Source organism: Microcaecilia unicolor, chromosome 2 (assembly GCF_901765095.1).
Source record: "Microcaecilia unicolor chromosome 2, aMicUni1.1, whole genome shotgun sequence".
NCBI classification, from domain to species: domain Eukaryota; kingdom Metazoa; phylum Chordata; class Amphibia; order Gymnophiona; family Siphonopidae; genus Microcaecilia; species Microcaecilia unicolor.
The window spans coordinates 313,640,044-313,663,141 of record NC_044032.1 but is presented as its reverse complement, the minus strand read 5'-3'; the positions used below and the strand labels follow the sequence as shown (position 1 = coordinate 313,663,141).

General features: G+C 42.4%; 1 protein-coding gene across 6 annotated transcripts in view; it reads left to right on the top strand.

The window, feature by feature from the left end:
* Positions 1–23,098, top strand: part of ZNF462 (zinc finger protein 462) — a 717,470-nt gene that overhangs the window by 510,108 nt on the left and 184,264 nt on the right. For all 6 annotated transcript variants that reach the window (XM_030194320.1, XM_030194319.1, XM_030194316.1 and 3 more), the window contains one exon: positions 18,123–18,387. In XM_030194320.1, coding sequence (XP_030050180.1) covers positions 18,123–18,387 — 265 coding nt within the window. The remainder of the gene's footprint in view (positions 1–18,122; positions 18,388–23,098) is intronic.

Below are 23,098 nucleotides of genomic sequence, written 5' to 3'. Positions count from 1 at the left end.
AAGTGGAATATGAACTAAGATGCCCTGGATTGCAGTCCAGGGCTCCTCTGCTCTGCAGGGATGTCTGTATGGCCATTTTTGTACAAATGCTGCCAGACAGATGTCCTTGTCCCTGTTTTTTTGGTGTTCATAATTTGGATGTTTTATTTTGGAAAATGGCAGTTCATTTTGAACGTTCTCACCTATTTTTGAATGGGAAACTTCATTTTCCTGTTTGAAAATGACTGTGAGATGGATGATTTTTTTTGGACATTATGAGCAAGACGTCCCAATTCTAACTTGGACTTTAGTTCGAAAATGCCCCTCTACACGTCTTTATCAAATCACACCTAAGTAGGCACCTACCTGCTGTCTTAAACCAGGCGTCCTGTTGTAAAATTAACCTCCCTATGTCATCTGCAGTTTAGATGCCCATTTACCCATTCTGGCAAAGCTTACTGGTGCTTTATGTGAAGTTAGCTTAGCTCTACTGGGCTATTAGGCAAACAAGACAGCTTTGGTTCCTGGCCATATATAAATCTTAAGCACAGTACAGCAACTAAGCATTAAGTCGATGTGTTACTGATATTTGCTTCTTTCTACTGTAGATACAGTTTTTAAGTTGACTTATTTTTTAGTGTAGCCTCAGGTGTCTGGAATCAGCTACCCTTTTGGCAGCCCCTTTTTGAAGTCCTTGTCTTCAGGACAACAGTCTGCTTGTCTTTTCTGACTTCTGACTCTCCCATTTTCCAGCTCAGACACTGTTTCCTTTTAGCCCTTCTGATATGATCCACCTGTGACCAGACGGGTTTGGAGTTCTGTTTTGCACATTTCTCATAACTCTGACCTAGAGACCCTTTCAGCTTCTGAATTCAAGTCCTTCAGTCGAGCTGATTAGCAAACTCCTCCCTGGAGCTCTATTGTTGCCCTCCCTTCAGCACTGTCTGTCATGTGTGTATTTTAATCCTTTTCCCTCTGTGTTCTTTCAGTAGTTAATAAAAGTTTTTCAGGAACATTTTTATAGAAAAAATATATCTCTGTGTGTATAAAACTATTCCCTTTCATGTACAGGAGTGTGAGTTTCTGTTGTGAAGACAGAGTCTCCTAAATAGAGGAGTATATAAATGGTTCTCTTTGGCTCCTGATTCTCCTTCCAGACTTCTCAGACGTCTTGTTGTTTACTGTAGAAAAATACCCTACTGATACTTGCTTCTCCTTCCAGCAAAAACCCTGTTCATTCATTAGGGCACATCCAGTTCATTCGTGCATATTTATTTAAAAAAAAGGAACTAGAGCTTGGTGTAGCACAAGGATCTGATAATGGTGATCTCCCACTGAATATCATGGTTAACAGCTTTATCATGGATATTCAGCACCTAACTGGCTATTCTGAGCAGTAAAAATAGATCGCTTAAATAGCAGGCCTATGTTTAACAACTAAAAAGTTAACCGGTTAGCATAATCAGTTAACTTTTTAGCAGCCAGAATAAACCCGGATATTCAGTGTTGATTGCTGGATATGGCCCGGCATTGAATATCCGGGTTTAATACCAGCGGCAGACTGCAAACACACTGCCTGCTGCTGGCTGAATATCAGGCCCTTAATGTCCACAAATCTCTGAATTAACCCGTGTCAAAGCCATCTATAACAACATCATTGGCTCGCCCATGTTTAGGCACACCCTCTTAATGCCATTTCAATGGCATGAGTAAATTGCAGGCCTAAGTGATATGCATAATTTATGCTAGTCTATATTATAAACCACATGTGTAACTGTGAGACACAACCATGGCCCACCCATGAGTAAGTTCCACTTGTAGTTAGACACTATGGCACTTAGGTGTGTTGCCTTATAGAATGATCACATAGGGTTCTACCTGTCAATCAATGGCATCTTTGATCATATTGGCAATAGAAGGAATAGAAACAGAGAAAAATGTAGGCAGTTAAAAACCATATGGCCTATCCAGTCTGCCCATCCATGCTATCTACTCTCTCTTTCACTCCCTTACCTATGTACTTGTCCCAAGCTCTCTTGAATTCAGATACTGTTTTCATCTCCACCACTTCTACTGGGAGACCGTTCCACGAATTCACTACCCTTTCCGCAAATAATTATAAATCCTACAAAGTGATATAAATCCTCTAGAGAAAGCCTTAAAATGCAAAAAGGGGACAATTGTATAACTAGGGGCTATAAATTAGGCATCTAGATGCAGCACGCTGAGCACTAATTGTATAATGACATCTAGGAACCAAGATTCCATTATAGAATGCCAGTGTAAGCGCCTACATTTAGGTGCACCTACTTATGCCATCTTAATAGCATGCATAAAAGTATGTGCCTAAATGCAGCACTTTAATAATCTGCAAGTTACACATGTAAAAGTCCCACCCGTGCTCCTCCCCTGTGAACATTTCCCTTATGGATTAAATTCTATATGTGGCGCCAAAAAATAACCCTGCTCAGCACTATTCTATAAACCGTGCTTAAAGTTAGGAGCGGTTTATAGTATAGTGCTTATGCTTGGGAACCACAACTACATTTAGGGGCAGCCATTTACACCAGTGGGCACTTTTTGTAGAATTAGGCTGTGGGTTATGTGCATTATTTATAGAATGGGTGGTGGATGTCTGGAATGCCCTCCTGCGGCATTCCAGACACTGTAAGCTGAAGAAGACAAAACCGGTGATGGAATTCAAAAATGTGTGGGATAAACACAGAGAAACACTATGTAGTAAAAGGAGAAAATCCAATTAAAGCAAAACTTAAATGACCTCATAACTAGAGTGAGCTTTAACATCAACTTCAGAGGTTGGGAACTATGTCAAATGCTGGGCAGACTTCTATGGTCTAGGTCCCATAAATGGCAAAAACAAATCGGGATCGAAGCTGGATTGGACTTTGACAACAACTCCAGTAATTGAGAAATAGGATAGTGCCAGGCACACTTGTACATCTGTGCCCCAATATTGGCAGAGACAGACGTAGATTAAGTATACCAGTGTTTAATCATGAAGAAGTGGAACCTGTGCAGAGTAGCAAATTCAACTCTGGCCACCTTGTTGGGCAGATTGGATGGACCATGCAGGTCTTTCTCTGAGGACAGTAGGCCATATTCTAAGATGTGGGTGATGTCATCCACGTTGGCTGGTGCAGAGTTTAAAGAAGCTAATATATCTTTAAAAACATGCATAGAGGGGCATAATCGAACGCAAACGCCCATGTGTAAGAACGTCCATCTCCGAGAACGGGTCCGTGAAGGGGTGGGCCGAATCGTATTTTCGAAAAAGATGGACATTTATCTTTAGTTTCGAAAATACGGTTTGTGCCAGGCAAATGCATTGGATGTGGGCGTTTGTTTGAGCTGGGCGTTTTTGTTTTTCAGCGATAATCGAAACCGAAGCGTCCCAGCTCAAAAACGACCAAATCAGGCTTTGGGTCATGGAAGGGGCCAGGATTCATAGTACACTGGTCCCCCTCACATGCCAGGACACCAACCTGGCACCCTAGGGGGCACTTTTAAAAAATAGGAAAAAACATTAAATTACTTCCCAGGTGCATAGCTCCTTTACCTTGGATGCTGAGACCCCCAAATCCCCACCCCCCCAAACCCACTCCCCACAACTCAACATCATTACCATAGCACTTAATGGTGAAGGGGTGCACCTACCTGTGGGTACAGTGGGTTTTGGGGGGGGTTAGAGGGCTCCCATTTACTACCATAAGTGGTACAGGTAGGGGGGATGGGCCTGGGTCCGCCTGCCTGAAGTGCACTGCATTACCCACTAAAAGTGCTCCAGGGACAGGACTTGTTGCTGCTGTATAACCTTGGCACAGCAGTTCACACCGTAAGACTAATCTAGCTGAAAACGTCCTTTATTTCAATAACCGCGTTTACTCACAGTTAACTGCAGATCAGAGGTTGTGCCCCACTGGCAACGAGTCTCCCTGGTACTAAGATTAGCAGTAGCTCAGAGCTGGCAGAATGGTGTACAATGCCCTCTTTTAGCAACATTCAAGGTAAGAACTAAGTTCTGTAACGTGGCTAGCACACGAAAGGGATTTAAAACGGACTTACAAAAATGACCACTACCTCGTGGACTACCGGAAACAAAACAGGGCACACTCTAACCCAGTAGGCAGGGGGAAAAGCACCATGGGAGAAGAGCCTACCAACTACCAACATCGTGAGACTGTAACACAAGCTAGTGAAATCACAGAGCCCAATACCCTACACCCACCACAATGCAATGATGATGTGACCCTGCAGTGCACCCGAGAGCCACATCTGACCCAGGGAAAGGCTGTGAGAGGATCGAACACATTCTGCTGTCATGGAGGTGGGTATGGAATTTGAGGGTGGCATAGAGGCTGGGAAATAAGGTTTTTGCAAGTGGGTTTTTTTTGGTGGGAGGGGGTTAGTGACCACTGGCGGAGTCAGGGAAGGTGATTCCCGATTCCCTCTGGTGGCCATCTGGTCATTTAGGGCACTTCTTTGGGACCTGTTCGTGAGAAAAAAGGGTCCAAAAAAAGTGTCCTAAATTCTCGCTAAAAACACCTTTCTTTTTTCCATTATCGGCCGAGCGCGCCCATCTCTGCTCGGCCGATAACCACGCCCCAGTCCCGCCTTCACCACGCCTCCGACACGCCCCCGTCAACTTTATTTGTTCCCGCAATGGAGTGCAGTTGAAGACGACCAAAATCGGATTTCGATTATACCGATTTGGCCGCCCACGGGAAACGGACGCCCATCTCCCGAACATGGGCGTTTTTCTCCTTTTGAAAATAAGCAGGATAGCGTCCCCACCACATATGCTTGAGTACCTTCCCGCCTGCTGCAAGAGTGCAGGACCACCAGTCTCTTCTCATCAGTAGTGAGGAGAAAACTCGATTGTTCCACACTCCTCACTGTTTCTGGTATGTAAGCATTATTTCTTTGATTTTGTGCCTTCCGTTCAGAGGTTTTTACCCTTTTTTTTTTTCAGTTGCATACGTCTGCATAACTGCTAATATTGTATAAATTTATAAGCACATTACACTTAAATTTAGGTGTCATGTTATAGAATGAAAGGGAAAATTTGTTCACTGGAGGACTAAAGAAGTAGAGGGAGCATGATAGAAATTCACAAATATTTGGCTGATGTCAAAGTATGAGTCAGTGAAATTTTTCATAGAAAAGGAAGTTCAAGGACAAAATATGAGCATTTTATGGAGAAGGTAATCAATGCATGGAATAGCTTATCAGGCAAGTTAGTGGCAACCAAACTGATAGAATTTAAAAACACTTGGAGGAACTTGGAGTAACAGGTAGAAGAAATATTTGGGACAACTGGGGAGGGTGGTGGGAGAGCAAGGTTGAGATGATGGGGGGGGGGGGGGGGGTGGAATCATGTGAGGGGGTAGGGAAGATGATGTTGGTTTAGGCCAGAGATTTTCAACCCAGTTCTCGGGGCGCACCCAGCTAGTCAGGGTTTTCAGGATATCCCCAAAGCCTGTTTTGGTGGATATATCCTGAAAACCCCAATTGGCTGGGTGTGCCCCGAAGGCTGGGTTGAAAACCTCTAATGTGCGGTTTATGAAGGCAGAAGTGCTGAAACACGACCTGTGTTGGGTGTTGTCAGGAGTATCCTATGTATTGGACTTGAAGTCTATATTGGGTGGTGTTGTCAAGCATATTCTGTACATTGCATTTGAAGAGTGTATTATGGACATACCTTTTGGACTTTGTGAATAAATTAAGCCTTTTGGACAACCTGGAACTTTGAAGTGTTTGTTTTCTTCCTTCTGTTTGTGTGTTCCTTCTTATTTTTGCCTTCCAGTAGGTTTGTATCATGGCTGATTTTTGGTATAGTAACATAATAGTTGACGGCAGAGAAAGACCTGTATGGTCCATCCAGTCTGCCCAACAAGATAAACTCATATGTGCTACTTTATATGTATACCTGACCTTGATTTATATCTACTATTTTCAGGGCACAGACAGTAGAAGTCTGCCCAGCCCTAGCCCCGCATCCCAACCACCGGTGCTGCCACCCAATCTCTGCTAAGCTTCTGAGGATCCATTCCTTCTGAGCAGGATTCCTTTATGTTTATACCTGACATTTTTTATTTCCGTTACCATTTTCATCTCCACCACCTCCCACGGGAGGACATTCCAAGCATCCACCACTCTCTCCATGAAAAAATACTTCCCGACATTTTTCTTGAGTCTGCCCCCCTTCAGCCTCATTTCATGTCCTCTAGTTCTACCACCTTCCCGTCTCTGGAAAAGATTTGTTTGCGGATTAATACCTTTCAAATATTTGAACATCTGGATCATATCACCCCTGTTTCTCCTTTCCTCCAGGGTATACATGTTCAGGTCAGCAAGTCTCTCGTCATACGTCTTGTAACGCAAATCCCATACAATTTTTTAGCTTTTCTTTGCAACGCTTCAATTCTTTTTACATCCTTAGCAAGATACAGCCTCCAAAACTGAACACAATACTCCAGGTGGGGCCTCACCAACGACTTGTACGGGGGCATCAACACCTCCTTTCTTCTCTCTGTACAGCCTAGCAACCTTCTGGCTACGGCCACCGTCTTGTCACACTGTTTTGTCGCCTTCAGATCCTCAGGTACTATCACCCCAAGATCCTTCTCTCTATCTGTACATATCAGACTCTCACCACCTAACACATACGTCTCCCGTGGATTTCTACTTCCCAAGTGCATCACTTTGCATTTCTTCGCATTGAATTCTATTTGCCAAACAGACCATTCTTCTAGCTTCTGCAGATCCTTTTTCATGTTTTCCACTCCCTCCGGGGTGTCCACTCTGTTACAAATCTTGGTATCATCTGCAAAAAGGCAAACTTTACCTTCTAACCCTTCGGCAATGTCACTCACAAATATATTGAACATAATCGGCCCCAGCACCAATCTCTGAGGCACTCCACTACTCACCTTTCCCTCATCCGAGTGAATTCCATTAACCACCACCCTCTGGCATCTGTCCGTCAACCAGTTCCTAATCCAGTTCACCACATTGGGTCCTGTTAAGAGCCTCCTGTGGGGAACCATGTCAAAAGCTTTGCTGAAATCTAAGTAGATTACATCTATAGCACATCCTTGATTCAGTTCTCTGGTCACCCAGTGAAAGAATTCAATGAGATTCGTTTGGCACGATTTACCTTTGATAAAACCATGTTGTCTCGGATCTTGCAACTTATTGGCTTCCAGGAAATTCACTATCCTTTCCTTCAGCATCGCTTCCATTACTTTTCCAATAACCGAAGTGAGGCTTACTGACCTGTAGTTTCCAGCTTCTTCCCTATCACCACTTCCCTATCACCACATCCGCTCTTTTCCAATCCCACGGAACCTCTCCTGTCTCCAAGGATTTATTAAACAAATCTTTAAGAGGACCCGCCAGAACCTCTCTGAGCTCCCTCAGTATCCTGGGGTGGATCCCATCCGGTCCCATGGTTTTGTCCACCTTTAGATTTTCGAGTTGTTCATACACACTCTCTTCTGTGAACGGTGCTATATCCGCTCGCTTCTCATATGTACTTTTGCCAGTCAATTGTGGTGGTTCTCCAGGAGTTTCTTCAGTGAACACAGAACAGAAGTATTTGTTTAGCAAATTTGCTTTTTCTTCATCATTATCCACATAGCGTTTTGCAGCATCTTTCAGTCTCACAATTCCATTTTTAGTTTTCGTCCTTTCACTAATATACCTGAAGAAATTTTTTGTCGCCCCTCTTTACATTTCTACCCATTTGTTGTTGCGCTTTCGCCAGACATATCTCTGTCTTGGCTTCTTTCAGTTTCATCCGGTATTCCTCTCTGTGTTCCTCTTCTTGAGTTTTTCTGTATATGTTGTCAAATAAAGAATATAATAGTTGGTGCAAGTCATTTAGGAGCTCAGAGACCCAGAGGAATCTGAGTTGGGGAGAGGGATCCTGTAGCCCTGCTCCAGGCCTTTAGGCTCCATTATATCTATTATTCAGTGAAAGGTGAAGTACTAAACAAGTACAGTTTATGTTGGGTATGTTATGGGACTCCGCCATGCCTTGTGTTTGGAAGACAATTAAATGTCTGTCAAAAGAACTGTAGGTCTGAGCAGTTTTCATCCTTATATTTGAAAAGCTGAAGTAAAGAGCCTTTTCCTCTTCAGGGAGGATGAATTGAAATTCAACAGTGCTGCATTCATCTTACAGCGCCATTATCTGTGTCATGACCAGACAGCAGTGGGCTGTACAATGCAGGGACAATGTGGTTGAATTCTTCAGTATGGCATTCAGAGTAGCAGGTTAGAATTGGCTCAGGACCTTTTTTGGTGTGTTGGGAGTGCATTTCATTCATTAGAATTGCCATTTGAATGTACTCTTGGTAAGTATTACAAAAAATAGCTCACTTATTACTAAACAAAATGGAATTCTCATAGGCTCAGTACTTTGTTTGCGGACCCATCCCAGAAATGTAGAAATAGATACACACACATTTTCCTCTGTCTCCATGAACAGACTTGCTCATTTCTTTGAAAGAAACCTTGATTGGCATTTAATTTTAGGCTCACTGTAAGGGGATTTGGGATTAAGGATAAATTTTAAATGTTTCACTAAAGTATGAAAGATAGGCCTCGGGAGAACACTGCTTCATTCTCAGATTTGTGCTCAACATTTAAATCTTCAGAGCCCCCAGAAAGCCATGTGGTTAAGTATTATCCAAGGCCTGGAATTCTGACAGTCTGCCTTACAGCCAAAGTTTTTTTTAGTGTGGATATTGTGGATATGTTTTGAAGTATCTGTTCTTGTTGTGCATATATTGGTTTATTTGGTTTTAATTGAGAAGCTGTAACCCTCATGTCTAAAATGCCTCATAAAATTTAGCCCACGTGTTTAAATAGGCTAGGTGTGTTTAAGGAAGTATTTTTGGCAGAGTGTGGGCGGAGTGACAAAGTACATACATAGGTTATAAAAATGCATGTACTTCCACCACAGACATTTGTACCAGCTTCTAGCATTTTAGCTGTGAGATCAGCTGCTTTTGTGTTTTATAAAGACACACAGAGCCCTATTTTACATAGAACGTAGATATCGGAATTGAAACGTTTAGGTCAGGATGTGCTCAGTTTCTAATAGTATTTAAGAAAGGATCTGCTGACGTTGAGACTTTTCCAAAATACCTGTAGAAGCGTATGTATATTTATCTTAGATTTGTGTAGATAGAGCAGCTGTTTCACAAACATACCTGTTGAACAAATGAACACCACAGACTTGGCAGCTTCCGTCTGGAGATTTTTGACACGCGTGGAAGTGATTTCCCAGCTTATTGTTTCCCGCGTCCTGCTATCTGATTCTGGATGCTAGCATTGTGTTTTTTTTCATTTCCAGTTGTGCTATCATTAGCGCTGGATTTGGACTGTGCTCAATAAAATCTTCTTTCTCTCTCAATACTACATTTGTGACCCTTGAAACGGGCAAACATGGCCTGTGTCGGGTCTTTTTAACTGTTGGTGCTTTAACAATAACAGTTGAGTGGAGGAGTGGCCTAGTGGTTAGAGCGCAGAGAAAAACCCACTGAAGTGGAAAGAACATCAATGTCCTCCTATGAGGAGTCACAGAAGAAAACGAGGAGTGGGAACAGAATCTGGCTCTTCAAAACAGACCAAAGACACTCGATGTTCAGAAGCAATATCACTCACAACACCTCTCAACAGTCTTTATAAAGACCACAAAGTTTATTTTTGAAGACATAACAGTAAAGATTGTCAAACATGTTCACCAAGACTCCTGAAGAAGGCACTTTCAGTGCCGAAACATGATACTGTGTTGTTATCCTCTATTAAAATTTTGTAATTTATATTCAGTGTTTTTGGTGTGTTTTGAAGATCCTAATTCTGTTCTCACTCCTCGCTTTCTTTTAGTGGTTAGAGCACCATTCTTGACATCCAGAGGTGCCCAGTTCAAGTCCCAATCCTGCTCCTTTTGATCTTGGGCAAGTTACTTAACCCTCCATTGCCTCAGGTACAAAATTAGATTGTGAGCTGTCCAGGGACAGGGAAATACCCAGTGCACCTGAATGTAACTTACCTTGAGCTACTTCTGAAAAAGGTGTGAGCAAAATCAAAATAAATAGAGTATTTTTACATTTACGTTACTGGAAGTTCTTTGGCCCAGCCCTACTCTGGTTCCTAGTATTTTTTTACTTAGGGATTTCTTCTTTCCTTTTTGGCTGGCATTTTGTTTTCTAGGATTTCTGAGCTTCCACACATAAGTGTTGACAGCTTCACGTGTAGCTGCCCCATTTAGACAAACTTAATTTGTAAGTGCCGCCCCTTATGTAGAGAGGCTGTAATTTTAACATGGTTTCATTTTGGAGGTAGACAAAAACTACATGAGATTAATGAAAATGACTCCCTTACAGGCTTATTTTCGAAAGAGAAGGGCACCCATCTTTCGAGACAAATCGGGAGATGGGCGTCCTTCTCTCAGGGTCACCCAAATCGGCATAATCGAAAGCCGATTTTGGGTGTCCCCAACTGCTTCCCGTCGCGGGGATGACCAAAGTTCCCAGGGGCATGTCAGAAGCGTAGCGAAGGCGGGACTGGGGCGTGCCTAACAGATGGGCGTCCTCGAGCGATAATGGAAAAAAGAAGGGCGTCCCTGGCGAGCACTTGGGTGACTTTACTTGGTCCATTTTTTGTTACAACCAAGCCTCAAAGAGGTGCGTGAACCTACCAGATGACCATCGGAGGGAATCGGTGATGACCTCCCCTGACTCCCCCAGTGGTGACTAACCCCCTCCCACCCTGAAAAAAGCTTTTTTTGCCAGCCAGAAATGTGATACTCTGGTCCATCGCAGCAGTATGCAGGTCCCTGGGAGGGGGAGGTATGTGTGTGTCAGCGGAGTCATAGTGAAGGTGTGGGCATCCTTCTTTCAAACATTTTAGACGTCCTGAACAGCCCCCCCCCCCCCCACACACACACACACAGGGACGGCCAGTTTTCAAGGGAGTGGAGTGACCTAGTGGTTAGAGCACTGGTCTTGCAATCCAGAGGTGGCTGGTTTAAATCCCACTGCTGCTACTTGTGATCCAAAATCCAAATAAATAAAGGGGGTGTCGGAGGCATAGCAGGCATGGGCGTCCTTCTCACAGAAACATCCACATTTTGGACGTCTTCAACTGCCATTGCAGGGGCGGAGGCATAGCAAAGGACATCCTCAACTGCCGTTGCAGGGAACAGAGGCATAGCGAAGGACATCCTTCACCCATACTCTTAAAAAAAAAAAAAAAAAGAAGACGTCCCTGACGAGCACTTGGACGTTTTCATCTGGACTTGCATTTTTCTAAGGTTGTAGATGGCTATTATACACGCAGCTTGTCTGCATGTATGAAGCCATCTTTGACATGCGCAGAGCAGCCACGCATAATGCTTGGCTGCTCTGCACTGGCTTCCCCTCCTTAGGAAGGAAATCGTGTGCAAATGAGCTAACAGTGAGCAGCTCATTTGCATGTGATTTCCTTCATGCATGCCCGTTCCTTTCCGAATCGCTAAGGGATCGGTAAGGGAAGGGCTTTTTCCATTCAGTTAGTGCATCAGTTAGTCCACTGCAGTGCCCCCGGTTGGTGTCCTGGCATGTCAGGGGCACCACCAGTGCACTACGAATGCTGGCTCCTCCCATGACCAAATGAGTTGGATTTGGTCGTTTTTGAGACGGGCGTCCTCAGTTTCCATTATGGCTGAGAACCGGGGATGACTACCTCTAAGGTCGACCTAAATGTTGAGATTTGGGCATCCTCGACCGTATTATCAAAACGAAAGATGGCCGCCCATCTTGTTTCGATAATATGGGTTTCCCCGCCCCTTTGCAGGGTCGTCCTGTAAGGACGCCCTCAGGAAAACTTGGGCGCCCGTTCGATTATGCCCCTCTTAATCTCTCATTTAAAGCCCTGGCCAAAACATGCACTTTTTAAAACCTTTACATGCTGTTGAGCAGATGTAAAAGCCAAGGTGGAACTTTATCCCTATACACGTATATTCACAAAATACAGAACTCCTAAATTTGTGCTCCTAAATTAGTCTCTTAAATTTGTGCCTTATTTTCAGCCAAACTTAGCAGCATAACTTCTCAACTGAAAATTCATCTTAATGTAGGAGCTTAAAAGTTATTCTCATAAATTTTGACCTTCCATTAACTTGCTTAGATTTATCAGTGCTACGCTCCTAACTTTTTCCCCCACCTTAAATCCACCCTTGTTGCCACCCACTTATTTATTCTCCTAAATTTGAGTTTAGTAAAATTTGGAGTAATAATTTATGCATTCAGCCCTACTAATTTTTCAAAGAGACCAATTTATGAACATACCTCTCAAGGTTAGGAGCATAAATTCTTTGAATACCGGGCTTGTAGATTGCAGTCCCTTCCAAACGCCTCCTTTTTGAATCCTGTATAGTGTGAATTTCCATGTGTAAACAGCAACTCTGTGAAATTGATTTTTACAGTTGTCTACTAAGACACTGGTAAATCACAAATAGGACTTCTGAAATAAATCTTATAAGCACCTTTGTTTTTTCATAAAAGAGGCTTACTATAGACACCTACAGGCTTATTTTCGAAAGAGAAGGACGCCCATCTTTCGACACATCACAACATGGGTGTCCTTCTCACAGGGTCGCCCAAATCTGCATAATTGAACATATCCCTTGCATTGGTATAAAAAAGAATTAAACCATACTCAAAAACATGCAACCTATTCTACAAGAGGTCAAATTGACTTGGTTATATTCTGGCAACATATTTACAAAAACAACTGGTCAGCACAATTGGACTCAATAGACTTTCTCCAAGTATGGGACAACAGATGCAAAAACATATTAGACACTATAGCACCATTACAAACCAAAACCTCTTGTAGACAGAACTCAATACCATGGTTTAATGAAGAATTGAAAAAACTAAAAACACAAGTCAGAAGGTCAGAGTGAGTTTGGAAGAAAAAGAAAGATGAAGCTACATTCAGTGTTTGGAAACAACTACAAAGAAAGTACAAATGCACCACCAGACAAACTAAAAGATCATATTACAAAACCAAAGTAGGACCAGGCTACAATGACACACATAAACTCTTCCAACTTGTGAACAAATTATTAGATACCACCCCGGTTATTTCAAATACCTCAAACACCCCATCAGCTGACAATCTTGCGACTTACTTTAATGAGAAAATTGTTAAGTTATGATCCACAATATTAACTACTTCCACTGATTACGTAAAATTCCTTGACTGTCTTGATCCAGCCCTCGATGAGTTCCCAGCAGATAGAACTTGGACTAGTTTTGACATACTCCCGTATGATTCCATCTCCCAAGCGATCGATAAGTTCGCCAAATCTCACTACTATCTTGATATTTGTCCCAACAACCTTATAAAATACGCCCCTCAATGATTCATAACGGACCTCACAATGCATTTAAATTACATGCTACAACACGGACTCTTCCTAATAGATAAAGGAAATATTCTACTCACCCCAATTCCTAAAGATCAAAAGAAAAAAAACCAGATGATATTACCAACTATCGCCCAATAGCATCCATCTCTCTGGTAACCAAACTGATGGAAAGTATGGTAACCAAACAACTAACCGGCTATTTAAATTTTCTATTCTTCATGACTCTCAATCAGGCTTTCGGTCAAACCGTAGTACCGAAACAGTACTAACTACTCTCCTTAATAAATTTAAACAAACAATTGCAATAGGCAATAATATACTTCTCCTGCAATTTGATATGTCCAGCGCATTCGATATGGTGAACACAAAATACTATTAAATATCGTAGAATACTTCGGAATTGGTCGAAATGTTCTCAATTGGTTCAGAGGCTTCTTAACCGCAAGGACTTACCAAGTAAAATCTAATTCGATTACATCAACACCTTAGAAACCTGATTGCGGAGTTCCCCAAGGATCACCACTTTCGCCCACCCTTTTTAATCTAATGATGACACCCCTGGTCAAATTGTTAGCCAACCAAGGCTTCAACCCACATATATACGCAGATGATGTTACAATTTACATCCCATTCAAAACGATCTAAATGAAATTACTAATATCAACCACAGTTTCCAAATCATGAACTCATGGGCGGATGAATTCCAACTAAAACTTAATGCTGAAAAAACACAATCTCTTATCCTCTCATCACAATTCAACCCAAATAAATACACTTCTATAACCACACCAAACCTCACCCTTCCCATTTCGGAAAGCCTGAAAGTTATTGGAGTTACCATTGACTGAAATCTTACATTGGAAAGTCATATGAAGAATACCACAAAGAAAATGTTCCACTCAATGTGGAAACTTAAGAGAGTAAAACCTTTATTCCCAAGAGATATATTTCGCAGCCTGGTGCAGTCAATGGTATTAAGTCACTTAGACTATTGCAATGCTCTATACGCTGGCTGTAAAGACCAACAGCCTTATTTTCGAAAGTGATGAGCGCCCAGATTTCGACCCAAATCGGGAGATAGGCGCCCATCTCGCAAAGGCGCCCAAATCGGTATAATCGAAAGCCGATTTTGGGCGTCTTCAACTGCACTCCGTCGCGGGAACAAACAAAGTTGACCGGGGCGTGTCGGAGGCGAGGTGAAGGCGGGACTGGGGCGTGTTTATTGGCCAATCAGAGATGGGCGCCTTCGGCCGATAATCGAAAAAAATGGCCGTTTTTAGCGCGAATTTAGGTCACTTTTTTTGGAACCTTTTTTTTCACGAACAAGTCCCAAAAAAAGTGCTCTAAATGACCAGATGACCACTGGAGGGAATCGGGGATGACCACCCCTGACTCCCCCAGTGGTCACTAACCCCCTCCCACCAAAAAAAAACCCAACTTTAACAACTTTGTTTTCCAGCCTGTATGCCAGCCTCAGATGCCATACCCAGCTCCATCAGAGCAGTATGCAGGGCCCTGGAGCAGTTGTTAGTGGGTGCAGTGGATTTCAGGCAGGTGGACCCAGGCCCATCCCCCCCCACCTATTACACTTGTGGTGGTAAATGGGAGCCCTCCAAACCGCCCCCCAAAACCCACTGTACCCACATGTAGTTGCCCCCCTTCAGCCATAAGGGCTATGGTAATGGTGTAGAGTTGTGGGTTTTGGTGGGGGGGGGGGGGGATTTGAGGGGCTCAGCACCCAAAGGAAGGGAGCTATGGACTTGGGAGATATTTGACTTTTTTTTAATTGTTACAAGTGCCCCTAGGGTGCCCGGTTGGTGTCTTGGCATGTGAGGGGGACCAGTGCACTATAAATCCTGGCCCCTCCCACGACCAAATGCTTTGGATTTGTTCATTTTTGAGCTGGGCGCCTTCAGTTTCCATTATCGCTGAAAAACGAAACCCCCCAGCTCAAATCCGCACAACTCCGATACATTTGCCGGGCACAAACCGTATTATTGAAAAAAAAGATGGGCGCCCATTTTTTTCGAAAATACGTTCTGTCCCGCCCCTTCACGTACCCGTTCTCAGACATAGACGCCCATGGAGATGGGCATTTGCGTTCGATTATGCCCCTCCAAGTCATCAAAAGACTTCAGACCGCCCAGAATACTGCAGCCAAACTCATATTTGGTAAAGCAAAATACGAAAGTGCCACACCCCTTAGAGAGAAACTGCACTGGCTCCCAGTCAAGGAACACATTATGTTCAAGATTTGTACCTTGATTCACAAAATCATTCATGGAGATGCTCCTGTCTATATGTCAGACCTCATAGATCTACCACTCAGGAACTCCAAAAAATCATCTCGCACACTCCTGAATCTCCACTTCCCAAGCTGCAAAGGACTAAAATATAAACTGACACATGCATCCAGTTTTTCTTATATAGGCACGCAGCTATGGAATGTACTGCCAACTGCCATGAAAAAAATACATGACCTAATCAACTTTCGGAAATCCTTGAAGACCCACCTCTTCAACAGAACATACCATAATGATCCATCATTTGAACTTTAAAGCACCGTCTCATCTGCTATTCCATAAATGTTCTCTCTATACATGTTACTTTTATACACTGTATTTCCCTTGTTTCCTATGTAATTACTAATTGTATATGTTTATTCAGTCATGATGATACCATGATGGAGCAATGTAAGCCACATTGAGCCTGCAAATATGTGGGAAAATGCGGGATACAAATGCAATAAATAAATTAAATAAATAAATCGAAAGCCGATTTTGGGCGTTCCCAACTGCTTTCCTTCGCAGGGACGACCAAAGTTCCCGGGGGCTTGTCGGAGGCATAGCGAAGGCAGGACTTGGGCGTGCCTAACACATGGGCGTCCTCGACCCATAATCGAAAAAAGAAGGGCGTCCCTGATGAGCACTTGAATGACTTTACTTGGTCCTTTTTTTGTTACGACCAAGCCACGAAAAGTTGCCCGAACTGACCAAATGACCACTGGAGGGAATTGGGGATGACCTCCCCTTACTCCCCTAGTGGTCACTAACCCCCTCCCACCCTCAAAACAATTCTTTAAAAATATTTTTTACCAGCCTCAAATGTCATACTCTGGTCCTTCGCGGCACTATGCAGGTCCCTGGAGCAGTTTTAGTGGGTGCAGGCCCATCCCTCCCCCCCACCTGTAACACTTGTGGTGTTAAATGTAAGCCCTCCAAAACCCACCAGAAACCCACTGTGCCCACATCTAGGTGCCCCCCTTCACCCATAAGGGCTATGGTAGTGGTGTACAGTTGTGAGTAGTGGGTTTGGGGGGCTCAGCAGACATGGTAAGGGAGCTATGCACCTGGGAGCAATTTGTGAAGTCCACTGCAGTGCCCCCTAGGGTGCCCGGTTGGAGTCCTGGCATGTGAGGGGGACCAGTGCACTATGAATGCTGACTCCTCCCACGACCAAAGGGCTTGGATTTGGTTGTTTCTGAGATGGGCGTCCTTGGTTTCCATTATCGCCGAAAATCAGAAATGACCAAGTCTAAGGACGACCATTCTAAGGTCGACCTAAATTTCCAGATTTGGGCATCCCCAACCGTATTATCAAAATGAAAGATGGATGTCCATCTTGTTTCGATAATATGGGTTTCCCCGCCCCTTCACGGGGACGTCTGGCGAGGACGTCCTCAGAAAAACTTGGACGTCCCTTTCGATTTTGCCTCTCCTAGTTGATTTCCCAACCTGTGTGACCTGTTAAAAAACTACCTTCTTATAAATCCTCATTCCTTTACAAAGTTCAGGTTTCTCAATTAAAGCCTACAGTTTGTATTTAGAGATTCCTGTGTGACCCGTTACAAAACTACCTTTTTATAAATCCTCATTCCTTTACAAAGTTCAGGTTTCTCAATTAAAGCCTACAGTTTGTATTTAGAGATTCTTCAATTTCATTGTTGCCAATTTCACTTATAAGTACATAAGTGTTGCCATACTGGGACAGATCAAAGGTCCGTCAAGCCCAGTATCCTGTTTTCAACAGCAGCCAATCCAGGTGACAAGTACCTGGCAAGATCCCAAAACAGTACAATACATTTTATGCTGCTTATCCCAGAAATAATAGACCAATACACACATCTGAGCTTCTGATTGAAAGTGACTTAAATAAAAGGTTAATTGTTTGTTTATACATTCATATCGACAAAGCATTGAGGCAAAGATGATGAGGATGTGTTTAATGTAGTCACAAATTCCACATGTCTAGAACCTGACATGGTCGTGTTTCGGCATGTAGGCCTGCCTTAGGGGTCAACAATACCTGTGAACATATGTTGGTAGAAATATAGGTAGTATATGTTGATAGAATACGGTCCAGTGTGTGTTAAATTGATCGCTGTGTCCCTGTTCCGGGGGGGGGGTGGGGTTCTGGAGCTGTTTATGCTTAGCAGAGCACGAGCGCCCTGTTTCAGATCATGGCCGTGTTGGATCCTAGACATGTTGAATTTGTGACTACCTTAAAGGTCCTTCACATTTTAAACTTTGGAAATCCTCATCGTCTTTGCCTCACTATTTTGTAATTGTCCACACGTCACTGAGTTTTTGGATCTTCTCCTCCTTTTGTGTTTATACATTCAGACCGCCATATCATTGCATCACAAATATAGTTAGTCATGAAGCTGAGGTGGTTTTCTTTCTGTTTCTCCCCACAGACTCTTCATATTCAGAACCTCCAGATGTGCAGCAGCAGCTAAACCACTACCAGTCCGCTGCTTTGGCAAAGAACAGCAACTCCAGCCCTGTACCTCTTCCTGTAGCCACTACCAGTGCTGAGCAAAAAAGTGAAGGCATCCTGAACTGTGAATTTTGTGAGTTCTCCTCTGGCTACATCCAGAGCATTAGACGTCACTACCGTGACAAACACGGAGGAAAGAAGCTCTTCAAGTGCAAAGACTGCTCATTTTATACATGCTTTAAGTAAGTAGAAAGAAATGGTGACAACCACTTAGCTCTGTAATGCTGAACAATTTCCTAGAGCATCCAGTAGAAGAACAGTAAGATGTGTCCTGATAATATTTTGATTTAAGTGAATGTTGTTGTTGTGCTGCTGCTTTCTGATATTAGTGCTGTGACCAAATGTGGTAGAACAGGTTTTGTAAGAATTATTAAAATCCCACAGATGTTCAGTGCCCTAAACTCTTCCAGTTGAGTCAATAATTTGCAGTAAATTTATTCCACCCAATAGTTTAAGCTATTTTACCGGCCAGACACAGCTGTTGACCAGTTAAATAGCATATCGGCGCCTAACCGCAGTGGGAGATAGCCGGTTAGCGCCTAGTGTGTAACCAGCTATATCTTGCGACTTATCTGGTTAGGCACCGATATTCAGTGCCTAACCAGATAAGTTTAGCTGTCAAATAGGACTGCATAAATAGCTGTCCTATCTTCAACCGCTAAAAAGTTAACCATTTAGCACTGAATATTAGCATTACCAGTAACCATTTTAACTGTTAAAAAACCCCAGATATTCAATGCTAGTTGCTGGAAGCAGCCCGGCATTGAATATCTTTGTTTAACTCCAGTGGTGGATAGCAAAAGTGCTGCCCACCTGCAGCTAATTATTGGACTCATTGTTCTGTAGGAATTAGTTCACTGGTGATACTAAGATATTTTGATCTGAAGGCGAAACATAATCAGTAGTGGAGAAAACAGCCATCACCACTCTAAAACAGGTTTAGTTCTTTTTTAATGCTTCCGTGTCATCCAGAGAATATCTTATTTCACTTTTCCCCAGTTGTAGAAATGTATCTTACAAAACAATCCACAATGCTAACGTTTCTTGTCAGTGCACCAAAATCTGGAATTCTCTTCCTAAACAAATTAGATATACTAGTGATTATAGGTTATTTTGTAATTTATTAAAAACTTACTATTTTTTAGATTGTAAGCTCTTTAGAGCAGGGACTGTCGCTCTCTATGTTGGATGTTCAGCGCTGTGTGCGTCTGGCAGCGCTATACAAATTAATAATAATAATGATTTTAGCTCTGTCTTCTACAATGTTAGAACTCGGTGCTGAATATTATTTAGTTCTTCATATTTCACTTTTTCCTGATGCCCCACTGAATTTGCCCCATCACTTCCTATTTAATATTTTTATGATGTATTCTTTAAATGTAACTGTAATTTATTTTTTTTCTTTTATGTTTATTTTGTAAGCCACATTGAACATGAGTCCCACTTGGGCTAATGTGGGATAGAAATGCCATAAATAAATGTAGTGGGTGTGGAGATGTAGAGATGAACTACATAGAAACATAGTTGCAAATAGTATTGACCATTATACAGCAGGTTCTTTTTCTTTTTATTTTTTTTACTGCTCCATTTTACTTGAAAATAAGCACTGCAGATTTACCACTCACAGCATACATTGAGGCCTGAAGAGCTGGTATTAATTTGTGGAATGCATTGTCCGGACAGCTTCAGCAATGTGGTAGTAAAATACAGTTTAGAAAGTTGCTGAAAACACACAGCTCTGCTTGTTGTAAATAAAACCTAGACATATCAACTTTGTCTTAGATTTGTGTTTTAATAGAGTGTTGAATTTTGTTACATTCTCTTCTGTAAGCCAACAGGGTGAATCGGCTACACAATTGGGTGATATTCAACTGCGCTTGGACACAGAAAGTTTCTGGGCATGTGTGCCTTTTGTAGGCTGGTTCTGCTTTGGGAGGATCAAGGCTGAGCTGAGTCTCAAAAAAAAAAATCTTTAGTGTAGCACCAAAAAGGTTGGCACCTTGCCTCAAGACTGAAGGTTAGAAGAAAGGCAAATTGCATTATAGGAAGCCAGTCAGCACTAAACCAATGCCACAATATGGAAACCAAATCCTCAGTGCAGAAGTTAATAAATAATTCAGCATAGACCCTCCATAACAAAATCTGAATACAGAATACCTGTGCTAACGTCTTGGAGCAGAAGACTTTGGTATTGTCTTTCTGTCCCAAATTTTGATGATAATATTCAATGGTGAACTATTGTGCCAAGGATCTGGACACAGAAAAAAATATAAGAACATAAGTATTGTCATACTGGGACAGACCAATGGTCCATCAAGCCCAGTATCATTTTTCCAACTGTGGCCAATCCAGATCACTAGTATCTGGGCAAGATCCCAAATGAGTAAAACATTTTATGCTGCTTATCCCAGAAATAAGCAGTGGATTTTCCCAAGTCCATCTTAAGGCTTATGGACTTATCTTTTAAGAACTTGTCCAACCCTTTTTTTTTTTTTTTAACTTTATTTTTATTACATTTAGAAAAAAATTTTATAAAGAAAACTCACATTTACAGTAAAGGAAAATATACCATCAGAGAAGGAAAAAAAGTTGCAAGGAATGTTTATCTGCTATAACTGCGTGCAAGTGAAAGAATTCCTCAGTGAAGTCTCTTTGTGCTTCTTCTCAGATCACTCTAGCTAAAAGATTATGAGAACTTCCCATGCTTCAAGATGAGTTTGTTTGTGTTATCTGTTAGTTGCTAAGACCCAGCTGGCACATCACTTGGTGGCAGTAGTAGATGTATCATTGTGAAAAGAGAAAACGTCAATGGATTTTTCCAGTATTCCTCTAGATGTTACATAGGAAACAAAACTTTTCACATGATTATGTTGATGTCTAGAATAGCAGCTCTTCAAATGGTTGATAATCAAAGCAATTTAAACAGTCAGGAGAGGTTCCTGCCCACTTAAATCACACTTATTGGACTGGCACTGCCTGGTTGTCTGCTTTGACCTGCCATTTTTGAGGTGGGCCGGAGAGATGCATTGGAGGGTGCAGTCGGGGAGGAGCTGTCAGCTAAGTAGATGCTGGCATTATTCAGTGCTGGTGCCCGCATAGTTAAGTGACCAAATAGGACCACATAAACAGCAGCTAGCTTTGGCCACCTACGAATATTTGCCGGCACCCATCTAGCTTCTAGGTACAAGCCTGAAGTGTGCTGATCCTCTTTCCCTCCTTCCCACCCCCTGGAACATCTCAGAAGCCCCTTCTGATCCCCCTCCTTCCCTCCCACTCCTCCTCCAGTATATCTCGCAAGCCCCTTCCTAAACTCCCACCCCTGAGCATCTTGAAAGCCCCTTATGATGCCCCCTCCCCCTATGAACCACAACCCCCTCCCCCCCAGGATATTTTTGGGCATACTTGCCTGATCCCTGGTGGTTTGTAATAAGAGGTTGCAGCAGCCACTTTGAAGGCAGGAGCGAGTGGGCATCATTTCTGCCCATTCCTCCATTACACCACCTGGGATCAGGTAGATAGGCCTGAAGGGATCCAGGAGGTGGGTATTGTGAATGTTCAGGGAAGAGGTGATCAAAAGGGACTTGAGATGTTACATAAGTACATAACTATTGCCACACTGAGACAGATCGAAGGTCCATCAAGCCCAGCAACCTGTTTCCAACAGTGGCCAATCCAGGTCACAAGTACTGGCAAGATCCAAAAACTCCGACACCAGGCCCCCTTTGGAGGCTGGGGAGGACCCAGAGTTTCCTCCAGCGCTGCTCTTCTGCCCATTGCTGAGTGGCTGCTTTTCTTCTCAGGCGCCCATGCTCTGTTTTTTTAATTTTTTTTATTTTATTATTTATTCATTTAAACAATATTTACAAGAAACATCTTGATTAGGATAGAGTCAATAATAGGAATTACACAAGTGAATATAATAAAAAGACAAAAAGGAAAAAAAAAAGTAAATAAACCTTTACTTTTCAAAACCTTATGACTCTCAAGTCCATAAATGGAGATCCAAGATTAAATAATCTAGGGAGAAATATAACACAGGAACTAATTAAACGGCAATTCTTGCTCTGCTAAGAAATTGTACATCTTCTTCTTAATGCTTCTCCATTTTAACTGAGGTTATCAGTGTTGAAACGTGGACAGGTTCAGTAAACATGTATTTTTTACCCCCAAGTCTTATTATGCACTTGCAGGGGTACCTTAAAAAGAAGGTACCCCCCAAGTGCAAAACCTCCGGCTTAAGGAGCAAAAATTGTTTCCCTCCGTCTTCTTGTCGCCTTAGAGACATCAGGAAATAGCATTATTCTGAAGCCCAAAAGGGTTTTCTCTTTATTATGGAAAAAACAGACGGAAAATCCAGTTCTATCAGGCATCAATGCGACAGTCCCCACCAAAGTAGCGGCCGTCGTCGAGTCAGAGGTCTCAAGCAAAAGAGAGACATCTATCGGTATTTCTTGATTCAATTTTTTTCCTGGGACATAATATACTTGTGAAAAGGGTGGAAAATCCTTTTCCAAGATAGTCAAACTTCAGAAAAATAATGTTTCAACATCGTCCAAGGGAGAAACATTTGGTAACCTAGGAAAATTGACAATCTCAGGTTATGATTTTTAGTGAAATTATCAAATATTTCCATTTTTTGCCTGATATTCGTTACCTTCTTTCAACATCGTAGTTTGTATTGTTTTCCATCTTCATAACCCTTTGATCAGTTTTTTATACTTTTCCATTCAAAACTTTAGTCTCTTCCTTTTTTGCAATTCCATTTCAATATGCTTTACTTTTGGTAAAACCTCATTAACTTGTTTATGGAAAAGCTGTCCCAGGTTAGACATTAAGTCCCACAAAACATCTAGAGTCACTTCTTTTGGTTTTACCGCTAACTCTTTAGGAAGT